The 22,729-nt window shown below is 45.0% G+C and overlaps 1 protein-coding gene across 2 annotated transcripts in view; it reads right to left on the bottom strand.

Moving 5' to 3' along the window:
- Positions 1–11,694: 11,694 nt before the first annotated feature.
- The window catches only part of PIWIL2 (piwi like RNA-mediated gene silencing 2), a 32,294-nt gene continuing 21,259 nt past the window's right edge, over positions 11,695–22,729 (bottom strand). For both annotated transcript variants that reach the window (XM_084615301.1, XM_084615300.1), the window contains exons 18-23: positions 21,323–21,442; positions 20,541–20,629; positions 19,573–19,678; positions 16,895–17,148; positions 15,887–15,994; positions 11,695–12,045 (exon numbers count right to left, since the gene is read on the bottom strand). In XM_084615301.1, the coding sequence (XP_084471427.1) occupies positions 11,889–12,045; positions 15,887–15,994; positions 16,895–17,148; positions 19,573–19,678; positions 20,541–20,629; positions 21,323–21,442 (834 nt within the window). In that variant the 3' untranslated portion in view covers positions 11,695–11,888. The remainder of the gene's footprint in view (positions 12,046–15,886; positions 15,995–16,894; positions 17,149–19,572; positions 19,679–20,540; positions 20,630–21,322; positions 21,443–22,729) is intronic.

Here is a 22,729-nt window from a genome sequence, read left to right as displayed (position 1 = left end):
AGTGCCTCAAACCAACAGGCCCCCGCCCTAAGTCGCTTACAAAGTGGAGCTCAGACACGACATAAGCAGCGTGGCCAGGAGGCATATACAGGACAGGGAGAGGGCCATACTCACTCACTGAGGGCTTTATAGGGCCCAGGACTGGAAGGGACTTCCTGGGTGATTGAGTGCAGCTCCCTGCTATCACAGGCAGCTCTGCCCTATACTCCCATGAGCACAGCATGGTGGAGGAAAGGAAGAGGTCGGGGAGCATTGTTTATATTGCTGCAGATTGTGCTTCCCTGGAGATGCATGTGCTCTGATCCCGCTCCCCCCACACCCTCCCAAGTACACACGGAAAGGTGATAGACAAATGCCCCTGGAGTATAGCTACTACTCTTTAATCACTAGTGTTTATAACTACATCCTGGTTATTTAGAACAGTCCCTCCGCTAAGAGTGAGCCTAGTCTCCTGCCCTACCCCAGCAAGGTACACCAGCCTGCTGGCGCGAGGGCACAGTTTGCTACTTCCAGCTATTGCAAAAATAAGGCTTGAGCTGGAGCAGTTGGAGCTATGGCCCATCTCTGTACTTGTTTGTGCAGCACCTCGCACGCTGGGGCACTGATCTTTGGTTGGGGCCTCCAGTGGCTACTGTAAAGAGAAACAATAAAATGATGCCCCTTGGCAGAAACTCTCAGAACTGTGAGGAAGCCCGGATAACGAGGCTGGTAAAGCTGCAACGAAGCACCCAGACGACCTAATTGGGTTGAGGGGCTGTGCCAGCACCCCTGATTTTATTGCAAGTCTCATGCTATTTAGTGTTCTCCTGGACTCATGTGACTGTGAGACCTTCACCTTAGAAAGCGTCAAGCCCTGCTCGTTGCTGAGGAAAGCTGAAGAACATGAACCAAGTTCAACCTCCAAAGCCCAGAAGCCACCCGATAAATAAATCCCTCCCGAAATGGATTCGCAAAAAGAACAGGAGGACTTAGGGCACCTTAGAGACTAACAAATTTATCTGAGCATAAGCTTTTGTGAGCTGAAAGCTCATGCTCAAATAAATTGGCTAGTCTCTAAGGTGCCACAAGTACTCCTGTTCTTTTTGCGAATACAGACTAACATGGCTGCTACTCTGAAACCTGCCAAAACGGATTGTTTAGCTTTAAAAATATATAGTAAAGTTTTTAACCCCAGCCAAGCTTTTCAAAGGCATGGGGCTGGCCCCACAGCTACCCTGCCTCTTGCTATCTCAAAATCTGCTTCTAGCAGGTGGGGATGTGCCCAGTGACCGAAGGATGACAAAGCAGTCTGAGTGGCGAAGAAAATACCTCCAGCAGAAACTGAAGAGGCCAATCCCAGGGACTTTGGTCAAGGCTGGGCCGTGGGAAGCTGCTTCGAACCACGTCAGCAAGAAAAAGTGTTGTCTCAGGGGATGCAAAACCAGGACCTGGATTTGGCCCTAGAAGCAGCAGGTCATGTCTGAAGGGGAAATCTACCACTTTACAGCAGGGCATGATTCAAATTAAAACGCTGGGGGAGCGAGTTGCTCTTTGCGCACAACAGATTTACTTTCACCTTTGTCTGTACAGGCGCGGAGATTAGGGTTCTCTCCACGACAGCCGTGGGCCAACACAATGCACAACAAGGAAAAGTAACCGACAGTCACTACTGCACTAAGACTGGAGAGAGGCTGAATAGCAGCTGAAGCCAAACACCCGGGTTTGTTTCTAGTGGGTCTGGGCAAAGCCAACCTGTGGAACTCCTTACCAGAGGATGTTGTGAAAGCCAAGACTATAACAGGGTTCAAAAAAGAACTAGATAAGTTAATGGAGGACAGGTCCATCAACAGCTATTAGCCAGGATGGGCAGGGATGGTGTCCCTAGCCTCTGTTTGCCAGAAGCTGGAAAAGGGCGACAGGGGATGGATCACTTGATGATGACCTGTTTTGTTCTTTCCCTCTGGGGCACCTGGCATTGGCCACTGTCAAGACAGGATACTGGGCTAGATGGACCTTTGGTCTGACCCAGGATGGCCGTTCTTACAAAGCAGCACGTCTTCATGCACTCACACACAGAGCCCTCATTCAGAGGCGGGGCAGCACACTTCCATTCGCACCTGGCCTCCTTCCCGAGAGTTAACTGCTCTCCTTTCAGTGCCTAGGGCTCAGCACAGGCAGAATCCCGATGCTGCTTGCCCAGCTCAGCGAGATTGGTGGCAGAAGCCAATTTAGAACTTCAGAACTTCCTGCCCTACTTGAATGGTTTTGCTGCTGTAATCCACATGCCAGCTGATTTATTCCATGCAGAACAGTTCAACAAGGCTAGCTGTAAAGCCTCCAAAGTCAGTCAGTAATTCCAAGCAAAGGGGGAATCACATGCTGTAACAGGACCCAACATCTGCTATAACTATGTCAGAGACCTCTAAAGAGCAGGACAATAACCATCCTGGCTGATGTGGCTAGTGTAGATAATAGAATCACAGGACTGGAAGAGACCTCACGAGGTCCTGCACTCATGGCAGGATTAAGTATTGTCTGACTTATAACAGCCTTGAGATAGTACATTTTTCTGGGGCACATTGAGCCTAACACGGTCTGGTCCGGTTTAGCACAGCTGTGCCCAGTGAAGGCATCGTATAGCGTCTCCGTCGCAGAGTTAGCTATACATGAGTTATTCCTCCAGTTGGCCTAACTTGCGTGGCAGCAGCCACAGCGCAAATTAACCCACAGGCTGCCATGTCATCAGTGGAGCTGCACTCACTCGTATGTGGCATTAAGACACGTGGGGGCCACATCCCACGAGCCTTAGCGATGCAGTAAGCTAAGCGCCTCTATGAATTCTTTCCTCCTACTGGAGGAGAACTTGTCTGTCCTTTCTGGGGCCCACAGGGAGAATGGTGGGAAGGTACTGGAAGACCAGCAGCACTCGCATGGCTGTAGCTGGCATCCACACGACAATGTGTGAGCAGCTCACTGAAGTTACACACACCACCGCTGTGGTTACACACGCCACCAATATGGCTACACCACCATTGCATGCATCTTCTGTTAGAAAGCAGTGCTAGGTCTGCTCACGGATATTCCTGTGCATTCTGATTTTGTGTTTCCAGACTCTCTTGCAGAGGTTATTGCAGGGAAACAGGAAGGTAAGTTCATGCTGTAGACGAAAACAGAGTTTTAAAATATTTTGTTTCTTTCCCGTGCAGTTTTGTTAAATTCTTTTATTTCTCACTGTTTTCTTTGGCCAAATACTTGGTCAGTTAAGATATCTTATGTCTCTCAACAGCAGAGACTCTTTTGGATTCTGATCAAAGGCAAAAGCTGCCCCTATAATTTATGAAAAACATCAAAAAAATCAGGGGGAAATAATGAGCGCCTCCTTATTTAGCAGCAAGGCATACATGTCCATTTTCTCTTACTTCTGAGAGTCAGATAGATTAGGCTTCCAAGGAAGGTTATGGAATCCCCATCATTGGAGGATTCTGAGCACAAGTTAGACAAACAACTGTCAGGGATAGTCTGGGTTTACTTGGTCCTGCGGCAGTACAGGGGGCAGGACTAGGTGGTCTCTTGAGGTCCCTTCCAGCCTATGATTCTGTGAAAATGGAGCAGGGGAATATTAATACCAATCACAGAGCTCAACAGATGTGGACTGAGTACTCTGAAGATGAACAGCTGTAGCGATTCTCCATCACTGACAAATTTTAATCAAGATTGGATTTTTTTTTAATAGGATCTGCTCTAGGAATTATTCTGAGGAAGTTCTATGACCTGTGTTATACAGGAGGTCAAACTAGATGATCACACGGCTGCATTCCGGCCTTGGACTCTATGAAACACACCCGGCGTTATTAAAACTATTAAGTGAAAAAAATCAAAAGATTACACAAAGAGTGGAACACAATATCTGGCAAAGGTCACAGTGAGAGCTATCAAAACAGTAGGTGTAAGCAAATACCTCCAGCCAACAAGCAGGAATGGAATCTTGCCAAAATACATCAATGCTACATTTGTTGAAGAAGGGAGAACTTTTCAGCATCCAGAGCTAGTCAGCCCAATGGCAGAGCTGTGGTAACATACACAGATCAGAGCACAACACGGAGCAGGTGTTTGGTCAGATCCCACCCACGGAGTGCTGACCACAGTACTTCTTGCTCAGGCTTATGCTACTGTGCTAAGAACAGCTGCACAGACATTGCGGTTCAGGCTGGTGCCTGGGCTCCAAAGACTAGCGAGTGGGGTGGGCTTCAGAGCCTGAGCTGCAATTTAAAAGTGCTGTTTACATATCTGTTTTAGCACCGTAGTGCAAGCCCCCCAAATCTGTCAACCCAGGCTTGGAGGCATGCTGCCATGGGCTGCTGCTGGCTGAGTGGAAGTACCCTAAGAGGTCATCTTGTCATCCAGAGAACTGATTTGTGCCTGCACCAAAGATCTGATGTTCATGGAAGAGCGGATGTGGGGCTGTTTGCTGGATTACTTCCCATGCACCTTTCCCCAAATGTATTTCATACCAGGAAACAGTTATTAATCGGAGCAAATCTCAGCCTTAAAAACCAAGCAATTGGAGAGTGCCAAAGCTTACCCAAAAATACAACTGTGGATTCATCAGTCACTGCAAAAATATAACCAATCCCTGGAACTGAACGCAATGCTCTCTGCAATTTGGATGTAACTATCTGCAAAGAATTGAGAGAGCCCAAGGCAATGGCTCACACAGAGCCTTGCATGGTGTCCAGTAACAGAGGGGTAGCCCTGTTAGTGTGTATCCACAAAAACGAGGAGTCCGGTGGCACCTTAAAGACAAACAGATTTATTTGGGCATAAGCTTTTGTGGGTAAAAAACCCACTTCTTCAGATGCAAGAAGAATGCAATTTGCTTGCAGGAAGAATGCATCTGAAGAAGTGGGGTTTTTTACCCACGAAAGCTTATGCCCAAATAAATCTGTTTGTCTTCAAGGTGCCACCGGACTCCTCGTTGTTTTTGCTCACACCGAGTGCAGGGATACCAACCCCGTCCTTTCTTCAGCCCAGTACTAGTTTGTTCTTAACCAGGTTTTGGTAAAGACAGCCAAAATCCACATGGGCTGAGGTGGGACTGGCAAATAAAACAGGATAAAACCTGCTATCGCTAGCACGTTAGGAGAATATAGTTGACAGAAGGTAAATTATTAACCAAAGGAAGAAAATGAAGTATGTGACGCATTCAGAAGTTCTGGAGATTGGAAGGGGGCAGAGAGAAAACACTGACTTCTTGCTTAGGGTGGTCCATCCCCGGCTGTCCTGCAGCCTCCTACTTTTGAGGAGAGCTGCCGTCTTTCCGCTCAGCCCCTCATGACAAGGACCCTCTTGCCTTTGGAGACGAGTTTCATTAGAAGCAGTGTTTAGACCCAGTGCCGCCAGCTTCCCGTGTTGGGAAGCACCATCTGTGACACCAGCATGGCAGCCTGAGCCAACTACACCCTGGCATTGGCTGTGTCCACCCCCGGGACACCTTGATACGGTTTAATATTTAAACAAAGGTTTCAAGGCCTCTGATAGGTTTGTAATCCTGGTACCGAGGTTGCCCTGTCTGCAGCCCAGGTATCGTTGCCCAGCAAACATAAGGCTGTCTGCAGATGGCAGAGAAACGCCAGACACGAATCTCTCCTTCCCCACATAACCCACAAAGAGGCCAAACGCCTTATCAACCCAGCCCCCTATTTTAGTGTATTAGAAATGATGACCCAAAAATTCAAGTTAGGCACCCAGCTCCATAGTTAAGCACCTAAATAAAGGTGGCCTAATTCTGCCAGGGGCTGAGCACACTCAGCTTCCATCACTAGGAGCTACAGGATCCCAGCACCATTGGAAGTCAGGTTTCAGAGTAACAGCCATGTTAGTCTGTATTCGCAAAAAGAAAAGGAGTACTTGTGGCACCTTAGAGACTAACCAATTTATTTGAGCATAAGCTCACAGCTGTAGCTCACGAAAGCTTATGCTCAAATAAATTGGTTAGTCTCTAAGGTGCCACAAGTACTCCTTTTCTTATTGGAAGTCAGGTAGTTTATTCAGTGTGCCTAACTCTGGGGATTTAAGGTAGTGAAATGAAGCATCCAGAGTTCAAAAGTCACGGGGCACAGAATCCCTAACTTCGGCCCCTTTAAATCTGGGACTGGTGTTTTAACAAAGATTCTGGCTGATATTCACATGTACAAGGCCAACAGCCCCCCCAAAACAGAACCAGAGTCTAGCATCACCATCTCATTGCCTTGATTTTGACTGACAGACACACCCCACCCAGCTTTGTTTCTACATCACCTAGCTAGATCGTAAACTCTTCAGCACAGACTTCATCTCTATCTAAAGGACCTAGCACACCACTGGTGCTACAATATAAAATAATGCCCCCAGGCTACATCTTAGCATCTGGTGTAAGAGGAATTGCAGCAATGCAGGGAATGTCTTGTATCCCATCAAGGGAGAGGAGCCACTATTGCACAATAGCAGATACAGCATTAGATACAAAAAGCACACCTGCAGGCCTGAGGTGTCAGGCAGTACCCTGAATGCAAAGGGGAAGCTCTGTTTTGTTCCAACTCCAGTCACCTGCAGATATTGTAATGATGATTTGTTCAACCAATGTCTTAGAGGTGCGGGGGAAATTAAGCCTCGTAGTGGGATAGATTCCCTGCACTTTGCCCGTTCTTCAGCATGGCACCGCTGGGTCTCAGTGGCAGTCCGAAGCCACCACTTGTTTCAACACTCAGCAGAACCAGCTAAGATCTATGAATACCAATGTGCAAGACAGTCAGGGGTGAGGGGGAGAAGCCTGATTTGAAAAGAACGTTCAATGGAACTGAAAAATCTCCTGTATGAAAGTGAGAGCCCCACACTTCTTGCTCCGAGTAGAACTTAACTGGAAATTGCAAGTCATGGCCCATTCAGGTTCAAGAGCATTAAAGCAAGTCATTCTACATTAGTCAAATTCCTGTTCAAACCAGTATATCTTCAGAGGGACGGCTCCTTTCTAGGCCACCAGTTCAACTCTAATCCACGTCAGCACTGACTAGTAGTGGTTACCATCCAACTACAGTTCAGTGGCTGCCCAGTTCGTAGTGGAGAGGGGTCTAGACCACAAAAAAAGCTGTGACAGTTGGCACTAAATTGCCCTCCTCGTTAGCAATCTGGATTGGAACGGGCTACGGAGGGAGACTCAACGCCTTTCCCCTCCAGAGGTGGTTCTCTCACGTCAGGGATCAGGGACTTAGGCAATGCCCAAATGACCATCCCCCGAACGGGGGATATTGGTTTCCAGGGCACTTTTCACAAGTTTGAACTTTTACTTATAGGGCACATAAGTATGTGTGGGAGAAACACTGCTAAGGGCATGTACTTAGGGTGAACTATGACATAGACCAAACTTACTGATTTCTCCCTGTCCTGTCCCTTTTCTCAGATACATCGCACTCATGCCTTCTGCAGCACTTATGGGCCCTCAGTGCATTCATGCACAAAACCTGGACCACAGTTTTGACCCTTTGGGTTTACACCCTGACAAGATCAAGTAACAGAGATAAGTCAAGCAGGAAAAACGGATCGAATGTAGTTTTTGCAGTCCCCAGAGCTACCTCTCCATTACTGCAGGGCTGCACGCACACACCATGGCCCCACACCCCACGGGCTGCACAGTAAGGGTGGGGCAGCGGGTAGCCTGCACATAAAAGTGTCATCTATTTCCCATAAATGCATCTGCCAGACAGCGTGCAAACATTCCGACAAGCCAGCTTGCCTCTTTAAAAAAATCCCCCCGCAAAAATGACAAGAGCCAACTCTGTGGAAAGCCGGACACTAGCGTTATTTCAAGATGGCTACACAAAGCACAGGAGAAGACCCTGTGCTGAAGGGTGGCATGGAGGGGAAGGAGGGGGAAAGAGACAGATAACGACTGGATAACCCTACATGTCTTTCACGTCAATTTTTATCAACCTAATCCTTTCTTTAGCCTCAGACTTTGAGGGGTATATAATCTCACCCTCACCTAAGGCCACCAGGGACTTACATGCCTGTACCCAGATTAGTGATTGGAGGAAGCAAAAAGTCAGTTCTGTTAGGTCAAGAAATAAACTGAGTGAGTGAATGAATCAATCAAATGAAACCCTGCTTGGGAGCAGTTACATATAACACCGCCCATCCCCCTTTACCAATTTGGGAGACCATCAGCTCCGCTTCCTGATGGTTATCACCACACTGGTTACATTCTTCATTCAGATACCTGTTAAATCTGATGAATTTGTCTGTTTCTAAATACATGCCTGGTGAGAGCCTGCTTTAATATCCTGGGCTTCCCCCACTTGCTCCAGTCTAGCAAACCATCTCTTTAATGGGAGATTTTTGGCATTTCACTGGAGTTCTCACCACTTAGAATTGGTACAGTCCAATGCAAAACACATTTTCAACACAATAAAGAGAAGATGTTTAACAGAGTTCCGTTATAATTTTACTGTGTTTAACAGAACTACACATTTATACAAAAGTTTTTCAACCATTCAGTATTAAAACTGAGAAGAGAGGCTACAAAACCAGAAACAGATACAAGAGTCTTTAATCTACCCCCAATCTTGAGAGGCGTCATTCCATTGGACAGATGCAGAAACTTTGCAAATGCAACTGCAAAATGAATTCCAATCAATTCACAGAGAAATCTTCAAGCCAAGAGTCAGTTCTAGATCAGCATCTCAACATATTCATAGACAGTTTTAAAATTCTAGGTTTTTTTAGCCTCATCCCCTCGCATACAAGTAAAAACATGCTAAATAGTTGAAAAGCTCAAATATATCATCTTTCCTGAGGATGCTGCATGCTTACATGGCAACTGGAAAACTTTGGTACTTTGAACAGCTATCCCAGCCTTAAGAGGAAGAAGTAAAAAATAGCTTTCTTACAGTAACCAGTAACTTTTAAGCACATATTTGCAAAAAGAAATAAAATGTAAGATTCTGCTCTTTAAAGCATTAGATTAAAAAAAAGGAAAATTAAGTAGAAACTGTAAAAGCGTCAAATAAATTCCAGGGTTTTTTGGACTTGGCTCAGCAAATAGGTTGTCTTTGGTTTCATATAAGCACCAATGTTTGTAAAGCACAAAAAAAAAAAAAAACCCAAAAAACACAGCAACACACACTGAAAGCTACATTCAAAAAAACCAAAAAGAGCTATTGGAAGACCGTCAGATTTTTCAAGTACACCCAGTGATTTGGTTCAGAAATTAGGAAAAGGATAAGTATTCAATACTTTTGCATTGGCAGGGTGTTCATTCCAGAAACAGCCATTTTTTGGAACATGAACCGTTTGTTTGAACTGGTTTACCAGAAAGATCAACAACAGTTCCAGAAACGCTCCCTGGTCACTAATACAACAGCTCGTAAATGTACTACTACTGAGGCATGGACTGTGGCCAACCCAATGGTCTAATTAAAGGTATATTTTAGAAGTCTTACTTCATGGACCACAATGAATCATTTCACAACCTCAGCACCTTTTAAACGACACAAAATCTAGTTCTTCTGTAAACCAACATTTGGAGACATGAGTCATCTGTGTTTGGGCTTCTGGCTTTCTGAACTGATCAACTGACAACTTCAAAGGAACTTTTTCCCAGACTGCTGTGTAAATCCTGGGCATAAACCGGCCAATGTGGTTTCATATAATTCAGGAGTTTTCTGGTCAATTGTAATCTGTTGTGGTACATTAGAAACTACACAGAATAGGTGTGTGTAAAAAAATTTACAGAGAGGCAGTGAAAAAAGGAATGAACATACAACAAATGCAGTTTTTATTTAGTTACTTTCACACTCTCTAATCCAAAGCACAGACTAAGATGGGATAATATACACAGAAAACTGATTATTCAGGGAGCTATAGGCGCAAAAGGCAACACCTGATGGAAGGTAGCTGGTACAGTGGGCTAATATACTGTGGCTTTCCATTTCTGAAAGCTAAGGAACTAAAATGGCTTAAGTCACAAGTGGAACTAGTATGGTGGTCTCAACCGAGTCACCAGACATCTCTCAAGCGATTGCAGCAGCTGGCCCTGCTATTCGACCGAAGTGCTGGAGCAGCAAGGCAATCCCAGGACTGGAGCGGCAGCAAGCACTTCCTGAAATTCCAGTTTGCACAAGGAGCAGATCATCAAGACAGTTCACCAGGTTGGCAGAGTGAAAATGTACACCTACATCATATCATCACTCAGTCTCACACTCTTTAATGGAGCTGAAGATAATCCTAGCAGTCACTGCAAGCGCTAGCTGTGTGCGCGACTACCCATGCACACCACTTCTTCTGCCTTAGGACATCCTATTAGCCCATGTGGGAGTGAGGAAGGCGGGGACTGCAGACAATCTGTAGATAACCCTCCCCCTGCCAAGTCTGAGGCTGTCTTATTTAGTGGTTTTTTTGGGGCTCTGGCTTAATGCAACTCTCCTACTGCAGCCTGCTCTAGGGTAGAAGTGCAGAAACTCACAGGAAATGCTCACGGGAAAGCTGCCTTCCACCACGATGATGCATAAATAGTTTCTACATTGTGCTTGGCCTTAGCCTGCACTACAGAACTATTTGTTGAGCACTGAAATGCAACAAAATCATCCCAGATATAAACAGGAACTCTGTGGGAAGATCTAGCTTTCTCCACCACCCAACACCTGCTGTTGTTTGTTGGAGATATAAGCTCCTGAAGGTTGCATTTACAGTACAAGCGGAGACAGCTCTTAAAAAGTAGAAAAAAATAAAATAAAATAAAATAAAAAAGGTGGGCCATGTTCCTTTTGAACAGTGTATCCAGGCACCAGGCTCAAAAATACCTGACTGTCTTCTTCGGGCTTGTCTACACTACTGCTTAAGTCGATGTAACTTACATTGCTCTGGGGTGTGAAAAAGCCACCCCTCTGAGGAACACACAGTGCATGGACTTCAGCGCTGTCTGCACCAGCACTAAGTCAGCGGGAGACGCTTTCCCACCGACATAGCTTCTGCCTCTCGTTGAGGTGGAGTAATTATGCTGATGGGAGAGCGCTCTTCCATCCGCATAGTGCATCTTCACCAGACACGCTACAGCAGCACAGCTGCATTGGCGCAGCCCAGGGAGCGCGGTAGTGTAGACTAGCCCTTAGCATGTCACCTGCATATGCTCAAGCAAGCAAGCAAGCAAGCTCAAACTCTCCCTCACAATGGAACCCTGCAGTCCCATTTCCTGGGGCAACCAGCTGACTGGGAACAGATTTAATTGTTTGCAAACTGAACACTACCCTTTGAAACAAGATTTATCCATTCCTGTCGCATCTTCACATCCCTTTGCAAATGGCTGTTACCAGGCACCCATTCATAAATAGCCACTGCTAAGTATCTTTAACCTTAGGTCAACATTCCAGTAAAGACAGCCCTACCTCTGCTGATTCTGTTCCTTTCCTATGACCCGCAATGACCTGATCACACCCCTCCCTTGGAGTATGAAATTAACACTATTTACTTCTGCGCTGCTGAGCCAACCTCAATGCCATTAGCCCAGCAGTGGGGACGTGGGGTTAAAATGCTGCTGTAAAGGCAGCATACTGCTTTTGTTTTCATATGCAGGAGAGCAACAGAAGTCAAGAAGCAAAATTCCCCACCAGATTATTGCATCCATTTTAAAGGAGGTTGTGTTTCTGGGTCTAATGTTCAAGTGTCTTTTAAGTAACCAAGTAAAAAGAAATGCAGAATATATATATTTATAAAAACAAACTTAGAAGAGAGTCTCCTTTTATATGGCTGTCAGAGGCACTGGTGTGCAGTGTCCTTTCAGGGGGTGACCACAGAGCAATGAAAGCCCCATCCAAGAGGCTTCCTTCTCCATCTGCTGTTTGAGGAGCTAGATTCTCCCCTTCACCTCCCAGCTTTCCAGGTTACAGGAAAAAGAGTCTCTCACAGAGCTGAATAGCTGGCTCATGGTGCAGAAACTGTCCTGCGAGAAAGGCCAGCTTGTGAGCGTATTTGCAGGGGGCTGGAACTCGGATAGTGCCTGGCCAGTTCCAGTACATGTGGCAAAGCTTGAAAGTCAACCTAGAAACAACAGGAGGAAAGAAGATTCCATTAGAATTCGTACCTCCCTACTTGGGACACTGTATGTCTAACCCACAGTGAACACCAAGTGTTAGTGGAGGGCTGTCCTTTCAAGGCCACCAGATAGATGCTCTTTAAGGGCCAAAACTTTCTCTCACTGAATTGCCACCCTGGGGCAAACCGTTAACCTAGCTCTGACAGCAGCCCATGCAACACTAGGAATCTCCAAAGGGTATTATATCAGCTTTATTAACAGTATATGTATATTTAGGAGCTAGGGATTGTCTTCTGGCTCCATGGGGAGTTACAAGGAGCTTCCTGCAGGAATTAAAATAACCGGGAGGTGATACATCTATGCAAATCTCTAGGCAGGTATACAAGTCAGGAGAAGTGCTCCCGCCGTGTGGGAAGTTGCATATACCAGTTTGAGCTGGTTAAAAGGAGGCTACCAAACAAAGAACTCAGCTGTATAAAGTGACCACCCTCACGTAAGCGAGAGGTTACTCTAACTTGATCCGAGAACTGACATAGCTATAACCCAGGGACCCCCGATACCAACTGATAGAGAGCACATGAGATGCATAGGGTTATACAGGGGTCCCCTGGGTCAGACATCTGCATACTAGTTCACCAAGCGGGGCGTGTGAGGCCTTTGCTGAAAGCCATGAAAAATGTACATACAGATAATATTTAAGGAGTTATGTAACTATACTGAAAATTATGCTCTTAGAGTTCAGGCACGTCACCAGGAGGTGACAGATTGGAAATGTTCTTTTCAGGAAGGACGTAAATGACACCTATCTCCCTGCCTGGCCATTTGTGTACTGTATGCCTTACGCTGTGTGCCTATGTGCATACTTAGGCAGGGGTGAATTGAGAGATTCTGAAATCTACAGGAACAAACAGCAGGAGTGTGCATGTCCTGTTCATGAATTATGACAAATGATTGGTCTGGTATATCCTGGAGTGCAAAAGAGACACTTAATCCTTCACTTCAGAGGCACGCTAACCGTGCATGACTCACAACAAAAAGGTCACGGCCTGCCTACAGGGATTTTGGGCGAGCAATACTCTTACATCTAATAAAATATCGTGTTAATTACGTCTAGGCTCTAGAATGCATGCTATGACTTTATTTTTTATGTAACCATTTGTTTCCAATACTTCTAGTTGCTACTACTTGACCCTGTGCGTTGTTAAATAAACTTATACTTGATTTCACTATAAACATATCTAAGTGCTACTATGATGATCCGAGGAATGGAAAACTTGTTTTATGAAAGGAGACTCAAGGAGCTTGGCTTGTTTAGCCTAACTAAAAGAAGGCTGAGGGGAGATATGATTGCTCTCTATAAATAGATCAGAGGGATAAATACCGGAGAGGGAGAGAAATTATTTAAGCTCAGTACCAATGTGGACACAAGAACAAATGGATATAAACTGGCCACCAGGAAGTTTAGACTTGAAATTAGACGAAGGTTTCTAACCATCAGAGGAGTGAAGTTTTGGAATAGCCTTCCACGGGAAGCAGTGGGGGCAAAAGATCTATCTGGCTTTAAGATTAAACTCGATAAGTTTATGGAGGAGATGGTATGATGGGATAACATGGTTTTGGTAATTCAATATTCATGGTAAATAGGCCCAATGGCCTGTGATGGGATATTAGATGGGGTGGGATCTGAGTTACCCAGGAAAGAATGTTGTGTAGTATCTGGCTGGTGAATCTTGCCCATATGCTCAGGGTTTAGCTGATTGCCATATTTGGGGTCGGGAAGGAATTTTCCTCCAGGGCAGATTGGAAGAGGCCCTGGAAGTTTTTTGCCTTCCTCTGTAGCATGGGGCACGGGTCACTTGCTGGAGGATTCTCTGCTCCTTGAAGTCTTTAAACCACAATTTGAGGACTTCAATAGCTCAGACATAGGCGAGAGGTTTTTTGCAGGAGTGGTGGGTGAAATTCTGTGGCCTGCGTTGTGCAGGAGGTCAGACTAGATGATCATAATGGTCCCTTCTGACGTAAATATCTATGAATCTATGTTAAGTAGAGTGGTGAGCAGAGGTGAAAGTGGGGCACACTGTTACTTTGGGAGCAGTGGATTGGTGAATACCGTGAGTGTCCATGGAGCAGAGATTGGACACTCAATGGAGAAGCTCGGAGGGCTTGATGGTTGAAATGGGCCCAGAGATAGCCTGCAGAGGGACAGTGGAGCCTGCGTAGGCTGACAGGGGAGGGCTTGTTTTGCCTGTGGAGCCGACCCCCCACCAGGCACAGACAAGGCTTCCTCATGCTAAGGGCAGGTGGCAGCAAGGTGCCTCACGGTCCTGGGTACCCCAGAAAGCGTCACAACAACATTGTGACCAACACAGACAGACACTCAGGACTCTGTTCTTAACAGGGTCTCCATGTAGAAGATGGGTGACTGGCTGGTAAGCCGAGACCTACACGTTAAGATATGTTTTCTCTGTAATGCTTCTGTTCTGAACAAATAGTGCTTTGCTTTCTGAAGGCTGGATGGTCACTGGTTAACCCTGCCATTACCCAAGAAAAAGAAGAACGGCAGGTACTGAACTTAAGTCAGACTTGACAACAGTATCACAGTGAACTGCAACTTAAATCCTCAGTCTAGAGGAGGGGACTGAAAGGACCGTGCCCCAAGAGAGGTGATGGCTATAAGCCTGAGACCCTTGAAGAGGCCATGAAGGGGATCAGAGCTGCAGTTACCTCAGCAAGTGTGACAGCCAGCACCAGCTACTTCAGAGGAAGGTACAAAAATCCTTAGTGCACAATTATGGAATAAGCTACGCACAGGGGAAGTATGTTTCTGATCCTCTTTTAAAAAGACAGCAATGACCTACTTAATGCAAACTGTGTATATGCTCGTTATCCGTAGATTTCTAACCGTTTTTTGAATCCTGCTCAATTATATATTGTCATTGGCAGTCAGTTCCACAGGCTAATTGCTAATTATACATTGTATAAAGTAGAGTTTCTTTTTATCTGATTTACATTTATCACTTTTTTCAAATTTCATTGATTCTCTCCCTGTTCTTGTATAATGACGAAGGGTAAACAGGAACGTCCAATCTGCCTTCTCTGTATCATTCATTTTTGAGTCTTTAGCATTTGAGCCAATGAATTAAGGCATGACAGGAAGTCATTTCACCTCATTCTTTGTAAAGGTACATGTTGATCTCTAGCTAATTTCCAAATGGAGATTGTTTTGCAACAACAGGCCTTGGGGAAAGTTCCAGCTTTGCAGCTGTGTATTGAAAAAGTATTTCTCAATACTAAGTCCCGTTGGAGAACAAGAGATTACAAGAAATGGCCAAACCAATCAGAGTTTGACATCATCATTGCTGGACTTTTGGCCATAATTTCCCGCCGCACCCCTTCAATAAATTCAGAAATATCTCGAGCTAGTATTTCCTGGAAAAAGAAAAATGGGAAATAATATGCGAAGATGCCCAACTCGCAAGCGATCCTGCCTCACCTAGTAGAACAAATTTTGCAAATAAACTCAGAAGCTATTTCCAAAATGAAGATGTGCCATGCTGGATCAGACCACTGCACCAGTAAGTCCAATATGCTGACTCTCGCAGCAGTAGATAGCCAGCATTTCGGGGGGCTGGGGGAGGTGTGGAGCAGCTGCTAAATGCACCTCTGCAATCACATCAGAAGGCACAAGGGAGCAACTTCCACTTCTCTTTAGGGCAGGATTTGGACGACGTCACAAAACGTTCAAGACCCGAGTTACATGTCATCAGTGCCACCTCCAGCTACTCAGCCATGCAGCTTTGTAGGGAGCGGGTGTTTGAGGAAGACCCCTCTGCTCAGTGCTCTCACCTTTGCATGTGGTCAGGACTGAGGTTGGCCGTGTTAAGCACACAGATATAGCGCGTTGGGATGCCGCAACCCTGCCGGACGTGATGAGACAACAAGTAAAAATCCACCCTGAGAAGGATAAAGAGAAACACTTTAAAGAGTCAAGTTGACCACCTGTAAACAAGAGAAAAGCCTGTGGCAGTTTCTTAGGTAGGTCTGCTAAAGGGGTTTTACACCTGAAGTTGAGTTTGCTTTATCAAGGTTTCATTCTAAGTTGAAATCACAGCATGACCTCACTGTCTACTCCCTCAGCGTACCCTCCCCATGGGTACACTAGCATCTACACACCAATTATACAGCAACAATGCCTAAGAGCTACATATGTAAGAGGGCCTTTCATTCCCAAACCACTTCAGTCTATATTCATGCCACACGTTCTGTGATGGAGAGCAACCAGTACCGTGGGGAAGTGGATGGGAAATTTTGAGTAAGGACAGAGCAAAACCCCTTCTTATAAAATGCTAGGGGTATGTTTTATGCAGCGTTGGTCTCAGGATATGAGAGAGACAAGGTGGGTGGGGTAATCTCTTATCGGAGAAACTTCTGCTGGTGAGAGAAACAAATCTGAGCTTACAAAGAGCTATTATTCAGGGGTATGTTTAACATACATAGAGAACAGACGGGACCCTCTTTGCAAGGTCTAATGAGAAAGCGCTCCAGAGTAAATGGCATTGTTACATAAGGTATCCTACTGAGGCAGGTAAACGAAGGACTGAATTGAGCTTCTCCGGGTCTGGAAAGTCTAGGTACCAAATTCATTAGACCATCCTCTCTGGCTATGATTGGCAGGCCAGTGCTGAGCCATATTCAACCCTTTGCTCTGGAACTGAAATATGCACTAGGTTTCCACAAGCTAGTAATGCAATGCAACTTGACTCTCCACTTTTATTGGCGGTTACAGAACGGTGATGGGGGGGAATATATGGATGCTGGCAGAGAACAGACTTTTGTGGGTTGCCTGCCACTCACCAATCTCTGCTGGTGACAGTATGGTCAATTACAGTCCCTGGAGCAGGGGTTACGAAGTGCTCCGTGGAAGCAGAGTAGAGATTGGTGCTGATTTTCTTCTGAACCACAAAGAACACCATCTTGGGCTGGTAGTTCTCAAAGGCTTCAAAGCATTGCTGGAGCTGTGGGATCTCGTAGCTGACCACTGTGTTCAGCTGGCTGTCTGACACCCCATCTCTATAAACTGCTATCTTCTCAGGGAGACAGTGGTTCACCTGAATAAGAAACAAGACAAAGAATGGAAGCTCCTTCACCGGAGGTTTTCCAAAGGAGACTGGATAGCCATTATCTTGGATAGTTTAGAAACAACAAATCCTGCACCTTGGCGGGGGTTAGACTAGATGACCCTAGTGGTCCCTTCTAACCCTATGATTCTAAGAATGGTCTAGGGTAACATGGGTGAATTTGATGTCTTATTGAACCTTCACGCTGTGAAGGAGGCCAAATTATATTTGGAGAGTATGGTCTGAGAGTCCACAAATATAAGGTTTCAGAGTAACAGCCGTGTTAGTCTGTATTCGCAAAAAGAAAAGGAGTACTTGTGGCACCTTAGAGACTAACCAATTTATTTGAGCATAAGCTTTCGTCAGCTACAGCGAAAGCTTATGCTCAAATAAATTGGTTAGTCTCTAAGGTGCCACAAGTATTCCTTTTCTTTTCACAAATATAAGGTCAAGTACCATTCTTGATCCGTAATGGAGTACCCACTGACATCAAAGGGCAGTTTGCAAAGTTGAGCGTAGGACATGGACCTTTTAGTTAAAGTCACTGCTGTATGCAGCATCACTTGGTGGGAAAGAAGTCAGTAACTTGGAACCTAAATTGCTTGAAAAAATCTGACTCGATGTGTTATTTTGAGCATTAAGAGTTAACACCTAATTTTGAAGAAGTATTTCTCAGGCTGAGACAGTGCTGCATCAGTTTCTATCTGGAAGGTTATAACCCCAGCCATATGGGCTAGAAACGCATTCTTTCCTTGAAGTGAAAGCTTGCATTCTGTGAAACAGAATGGGCCACAAAGACAACACAAATACACTGACACTTCTGGCTTTGACGATTGATTTTTTTCCTTTGGGTTTAAATGCAGACAGTCTGCTTTTGGATACAAATGATGCCAACTTAACTGCTGCCCTGGAAGATGCTGGTTCATCGACTCCCATATGAAATGAGTTTGCTGGGTCTCATTCCAGTCCCAAGTTGACAAGTATCCACACTCGAAAAGCCACCACCACAATCAACACCTTTCTGGACAGCCTCATCAAAAAGGCTAAAGACTGAACGGGCCATGGAAATTGAATCCCCCTTCTCCCACTAGAAAGGGGTTCGTTCCAGAGCACCATTAAGGCATATTCACAGGACAGTACTGGGAAAAGCTTGCCCGACCACTGCCCATGAAGGACCTGTCCGGTGACTGGACTTCAGTTTCCAGAGCTGTTAATCCGGCACCTTCCACAAGAAAAACTCAAGAGATAAAAATCCTCCATATCTAATTTACATTTTTATAAATAGGACTGATTGCCTTTTAAATTAGTGCTTTTGCAACCCAAAACCCTAAAGCAGACCTAACCGTGCGTATGGGAGCATGGCTTTACTTGCGGACACCCACTGTAGATTAAAGCATATACACGACCTGCTGAAGTGGTGAAATAATCAAGCAGCTACATCATGGTCCTTACACTTTCATACAGAACGTACCATTCCCTTTTTTGCACCGAGGGGATTAATGGTGAGATAAAAGGGCTGAGGTTATTCAGAGACAGGAGAATCTAACTGCTTAAGACAGGTAGCAGTATTGAAAGCGAGAGGAGTCATTGAGCAATCGCCACAGTTGTGCACTAGGCCACATCGAGGTAATTAAGCAAGTCCCTGAGATAAGGAAGGAAGATTATGCATGCTGTGCCAAACAAGGGGCCATTTCACTTTTTAAATTCAAAGTGAGGTCTGCAAAGTCTTTTACTCACTTGCTTAACTTTTATTTGTTCTACTTTTCATTTAGAAAGCCCAATTTAATGTCTTCCACTGATACTATAGTAGTTTTTCAGTCAAAATGAACTCCAGGTTGTGTTGGGAATGTTAACCCTCATGAACACAGGGAGCGACAAACCTAATTTTTCATGCACTGAAGCACAGTGAATAGGTGGATGCCACTTACTGGGTAAGATCCCGTTTTTGGTGCTCTCTTTGGACAGCAATCCAGTACATAGGAATTACCAGACTGAGTCAGACCTAAACCCATCTAATCCAGTATTCTGTCTCTGACAGTGGCCAGCACCAGATGTATCAGAAAAAGGTGCAAGGTGCACGTTCAGATATGGGACAATCTGCCCCTTACACTGGTCTCTAATAGTTAGAGATCGGCTTAAGCCCTGAAGCACGAGGTTTCATATTCCTTTCAAATTTGTGTGTCATTAAATATAACAACTCTGGATATTCTTGATATCCATAGAACTATCCCATCTTTTAAAATCAATAAAATGGCACCCACAACTCTTCACCCTAGGGTACTGAATAGAGATGGTGCCCGCACTCCTGAGTACACAAAAGGAGATGTATGTTTCAAGCTAGGCACACTTTTCTCTTTGCAGTTTTATCCATTTCTTGTAGTGGTCAGCAAAGAGTCACCCACTACGTTTCCTCACCTCATAAAACTTCTGTAAGGCACCGACCAGGCAAAGCTTCAAACTGTCTGCAATTTCCTGATGAGGCATCTGGAACACAACCCTAGAATACCACTTTGTGACAGCACTCATGGCAGAAGGAGAGAGGTAAATATTACCTACAGAACTCTTGTGAGCCGAAGCCCAAAACAGTTATACAAATCAAAACAAATTCAGCTCCGGCTTTGCATACATCTTTTCTCAGACTGTTTCTAAAAGGATTCAGGCATATGGCAATAGGGGCACCAGATGATCAGAGATAATGCCAGCTGGTCCTTGGCATTGGGAATTGGTGACTGCAAACAAACAAGTTGTTAAACCCCGTTGAAAAGGACAACCAAGGTTAAATCAATATCTCGCCTCTTTTTTAGTAAGGGCAAGGCAGTGCCATAAAGTGACTTTATTGATAAAGAAAAGAGTTTCGCTTCCAGGCAAGTGTTGCGACTTTTCCACCACAAATGCAACTCCCTAGCAGTGCAAATATAGGAAAACACTCAAGATCTGAAGGCTTTTCATCTGTGTCTGACAATATGCAGTTTAATCACAGACACCACTTTTTCCTCCAGCAAGAGACTGTCAAAAGCATGGAAGAGTAAGACAAGCTTCCCAGAGAGTCTCCCAGTTTGCTATTGGCCAGGTCTTATTGTGTGCTTAGTTGACCAACACTTCAGAAAGCAGAGGGGAATACACCAGTTGAAAATTGATCAAAACAGCAGCTACCCTACTTGAGAACTATGCAGGATCTTCACTGTGACAGAGTAATCTGGAACGCTCCATTAAAGAACAGATCCATCTGTCTCCCTCTACAGTCCATGGCATGTGTCAGATTCTCTACAAACACTGGCTGCAGTGTGAGGCGCGCACATCAGCCAAACACTGAGCTGCTTAGAGGTCCAAGTTTTACAGGCATGTAAAGGGGTAGAACCTACTCTAATGTAGAAACAACTTACTGATTGGTGCTTGCAACGAAGCCAACCACAGAGCGCATTCCCCTGCTGGGATCGTGGTACACATCCATGCCAATCACCATCAGCTGTTTCTGGAAAGGAGAAAGGAAGCCCAGTGCAGTGGGGAACTGAGAGTCACAGGCAGAACTCACCATTTCACTGGAAACTATATCTGAACTTTTTCTAAAGAGCAAAAAAGCAGAGCTGAATTAAATGCCAGGAGGGAGTTCCACCCTCGGGCTCAAGTCCTGCAGTGGTCATAAAATCCCTGGAATTAATCAAAAGTACTAGTTACCACCAGAGAGCTAACCAGACAGTTCATTTTATCTATCCTTCATCGGTACTGTGGTATACAACACCCTCCCTGCCATGATGTAGGGAAGTGCTATTATCCCCATTTTACAGACGGATAATGGAGGCACAGAGAGAATAAGTGCCCATGCAAGAGGTCTGTGGCAGAGCTGGGAATTAAACCCAAGCCTCCTGAGCCCCAGGCTAGCATGGCTGATGGCCTGTAAGAGACAGGTTAAGTACATTCCCCTGTGAAAGAGGGAAGAAGGGGGATACATTTCAGAGAGCCCGAATACCCCTTTTACACTATGAACTATTCTTCCTCTATCCGATCTAGGATGAATTAATATTTGTGCATGCACACGCCATGCACGCGTGTGGGGGAAAGGAATAAAAGGCCACAGAGAAGTCACAGATGAGAGCCCTGCACCTACAGGTAGGTCATTCAGTGTGCTGAAGCCTCCCTCGATGGAAATAACTTTTGCATGGCTTACCAATGGGATGTTCACTCCCCAGAGTTCCCCACCTAGCTTGCAATTAATCTGCAGCAGAATTTTCTGTGCTATGCTCCTTAGTTTGTTTGGCTGGGTCATGATGGTTCGAGCATTGATGACCTGCAGCAATGGGAAATATTAAAAATCAGTTAACTCCAGCTAAGTTTTTAAGACTGCAAAAGCAGGGTCTACTTTTTTCCGCCCCAGACTGTATTCCTACTATAAAAGTCTATCATAAATTTAACAGATTATACTTGCATATTGCAAGGCATCCAACTATACAACTTTAATGGCTGTTAAGTTTTTCCATTAGTATTCTATTTCTTTGCTTTTTCTCAAATCTTTTAACAAAGTAGTAAAAGAAAGACTTTGCATTTGTTAAAGCCCGTGTAACCAAGTTCTGGTCCCTGGATCTGCAAGTGTAATTCTCATTAAGTCAAGAGTTTTGAATGTTCATCTGAGGGCAGAATTTAGCCTTCACTTAACAAAAGTCTCATACGCAGTGAACACAAAAACTGATACCCATCCAGCCCTTTACCCCCACTTCATCCAAAGCTGGCAAGTATTTTTAAGGATGCTTACACCCTCGACGAGCATTTATGTCGCTCTCCACCCATCGGAAAAGAAAAGAGGTTTCCCCAAACGGAATCATGTTTGCATTACATCCTTCAGCAAACTAAACTGTCTTTCTAGCAACTTTCACTTTTTTTTTTAAATTTTTTTATTAAACACACACTGTATGTGCTGGCTGTTGTATCTGCACTATCTTCCTCTTCTGAATGGAATCCAAGCTCCTCAACGGTTGCCATAGGTCTTACATTCACAACAGCTAGAGAAACTCCTTTTGCTCAATTGGCAGGGGTCTGAGGTTTTGGAACAGGGGGATTGGAGTTCTATCCTTGCTGTTCCGCTGGCAGAGATGTGAAACACATGAAGCCCCAGCGAGCCACAGATACTTACAGAGATAACCATGCAACAGTTCTTTAAGACTAGACACTATAGTCACAAGCAAGGCAAGAGTCCACAACACACTGAATGTGACTAATTACAAGATTAAATACAACCTATTGTTATTCTACTACAGACAACATGATGACCAAGATGAAGTTCCAGCCACACGAGGCCTTTTTCTAAGCATGCCAACTTTGCTATACTGGACTTAATTTAGAGGTAAACAGTAAATTACATGGCTGTTTACTGTATACTTAAGGGTTAGGTTAAATGGTCATAATTTTGTGTTACTGTAGGGTTTTGTTTATATAGCCAGATGAGCCTGCCTGCTCCACTGCTTCTATGGGTGCACTGGCTCCAGAGAGAAATGTGATGGGAAGCTTCAAATGCAGATGAGGGTGAAATGGACAGGATTTTGTGGTCTGCCAGGCAAGAGCTGTGTGCATGGAATCCCTG

Source organism: Lepidochelys olivacea (genome assembly GCF_965140295.1).
Source record: "Lepidochelys olivacea isolate rLepOli2 genome assembly, chromosome: 26".
NCBI lineage: Eukaryota > Metazoa > Chordata > Testudines > Cheloniidae > Lepidochelys > Lepidochelys olivacea.
Note: the sequence above shows the minus strand (reverse complement) of the source record. Positions and strands in the feature narration are given on the sequence as shown.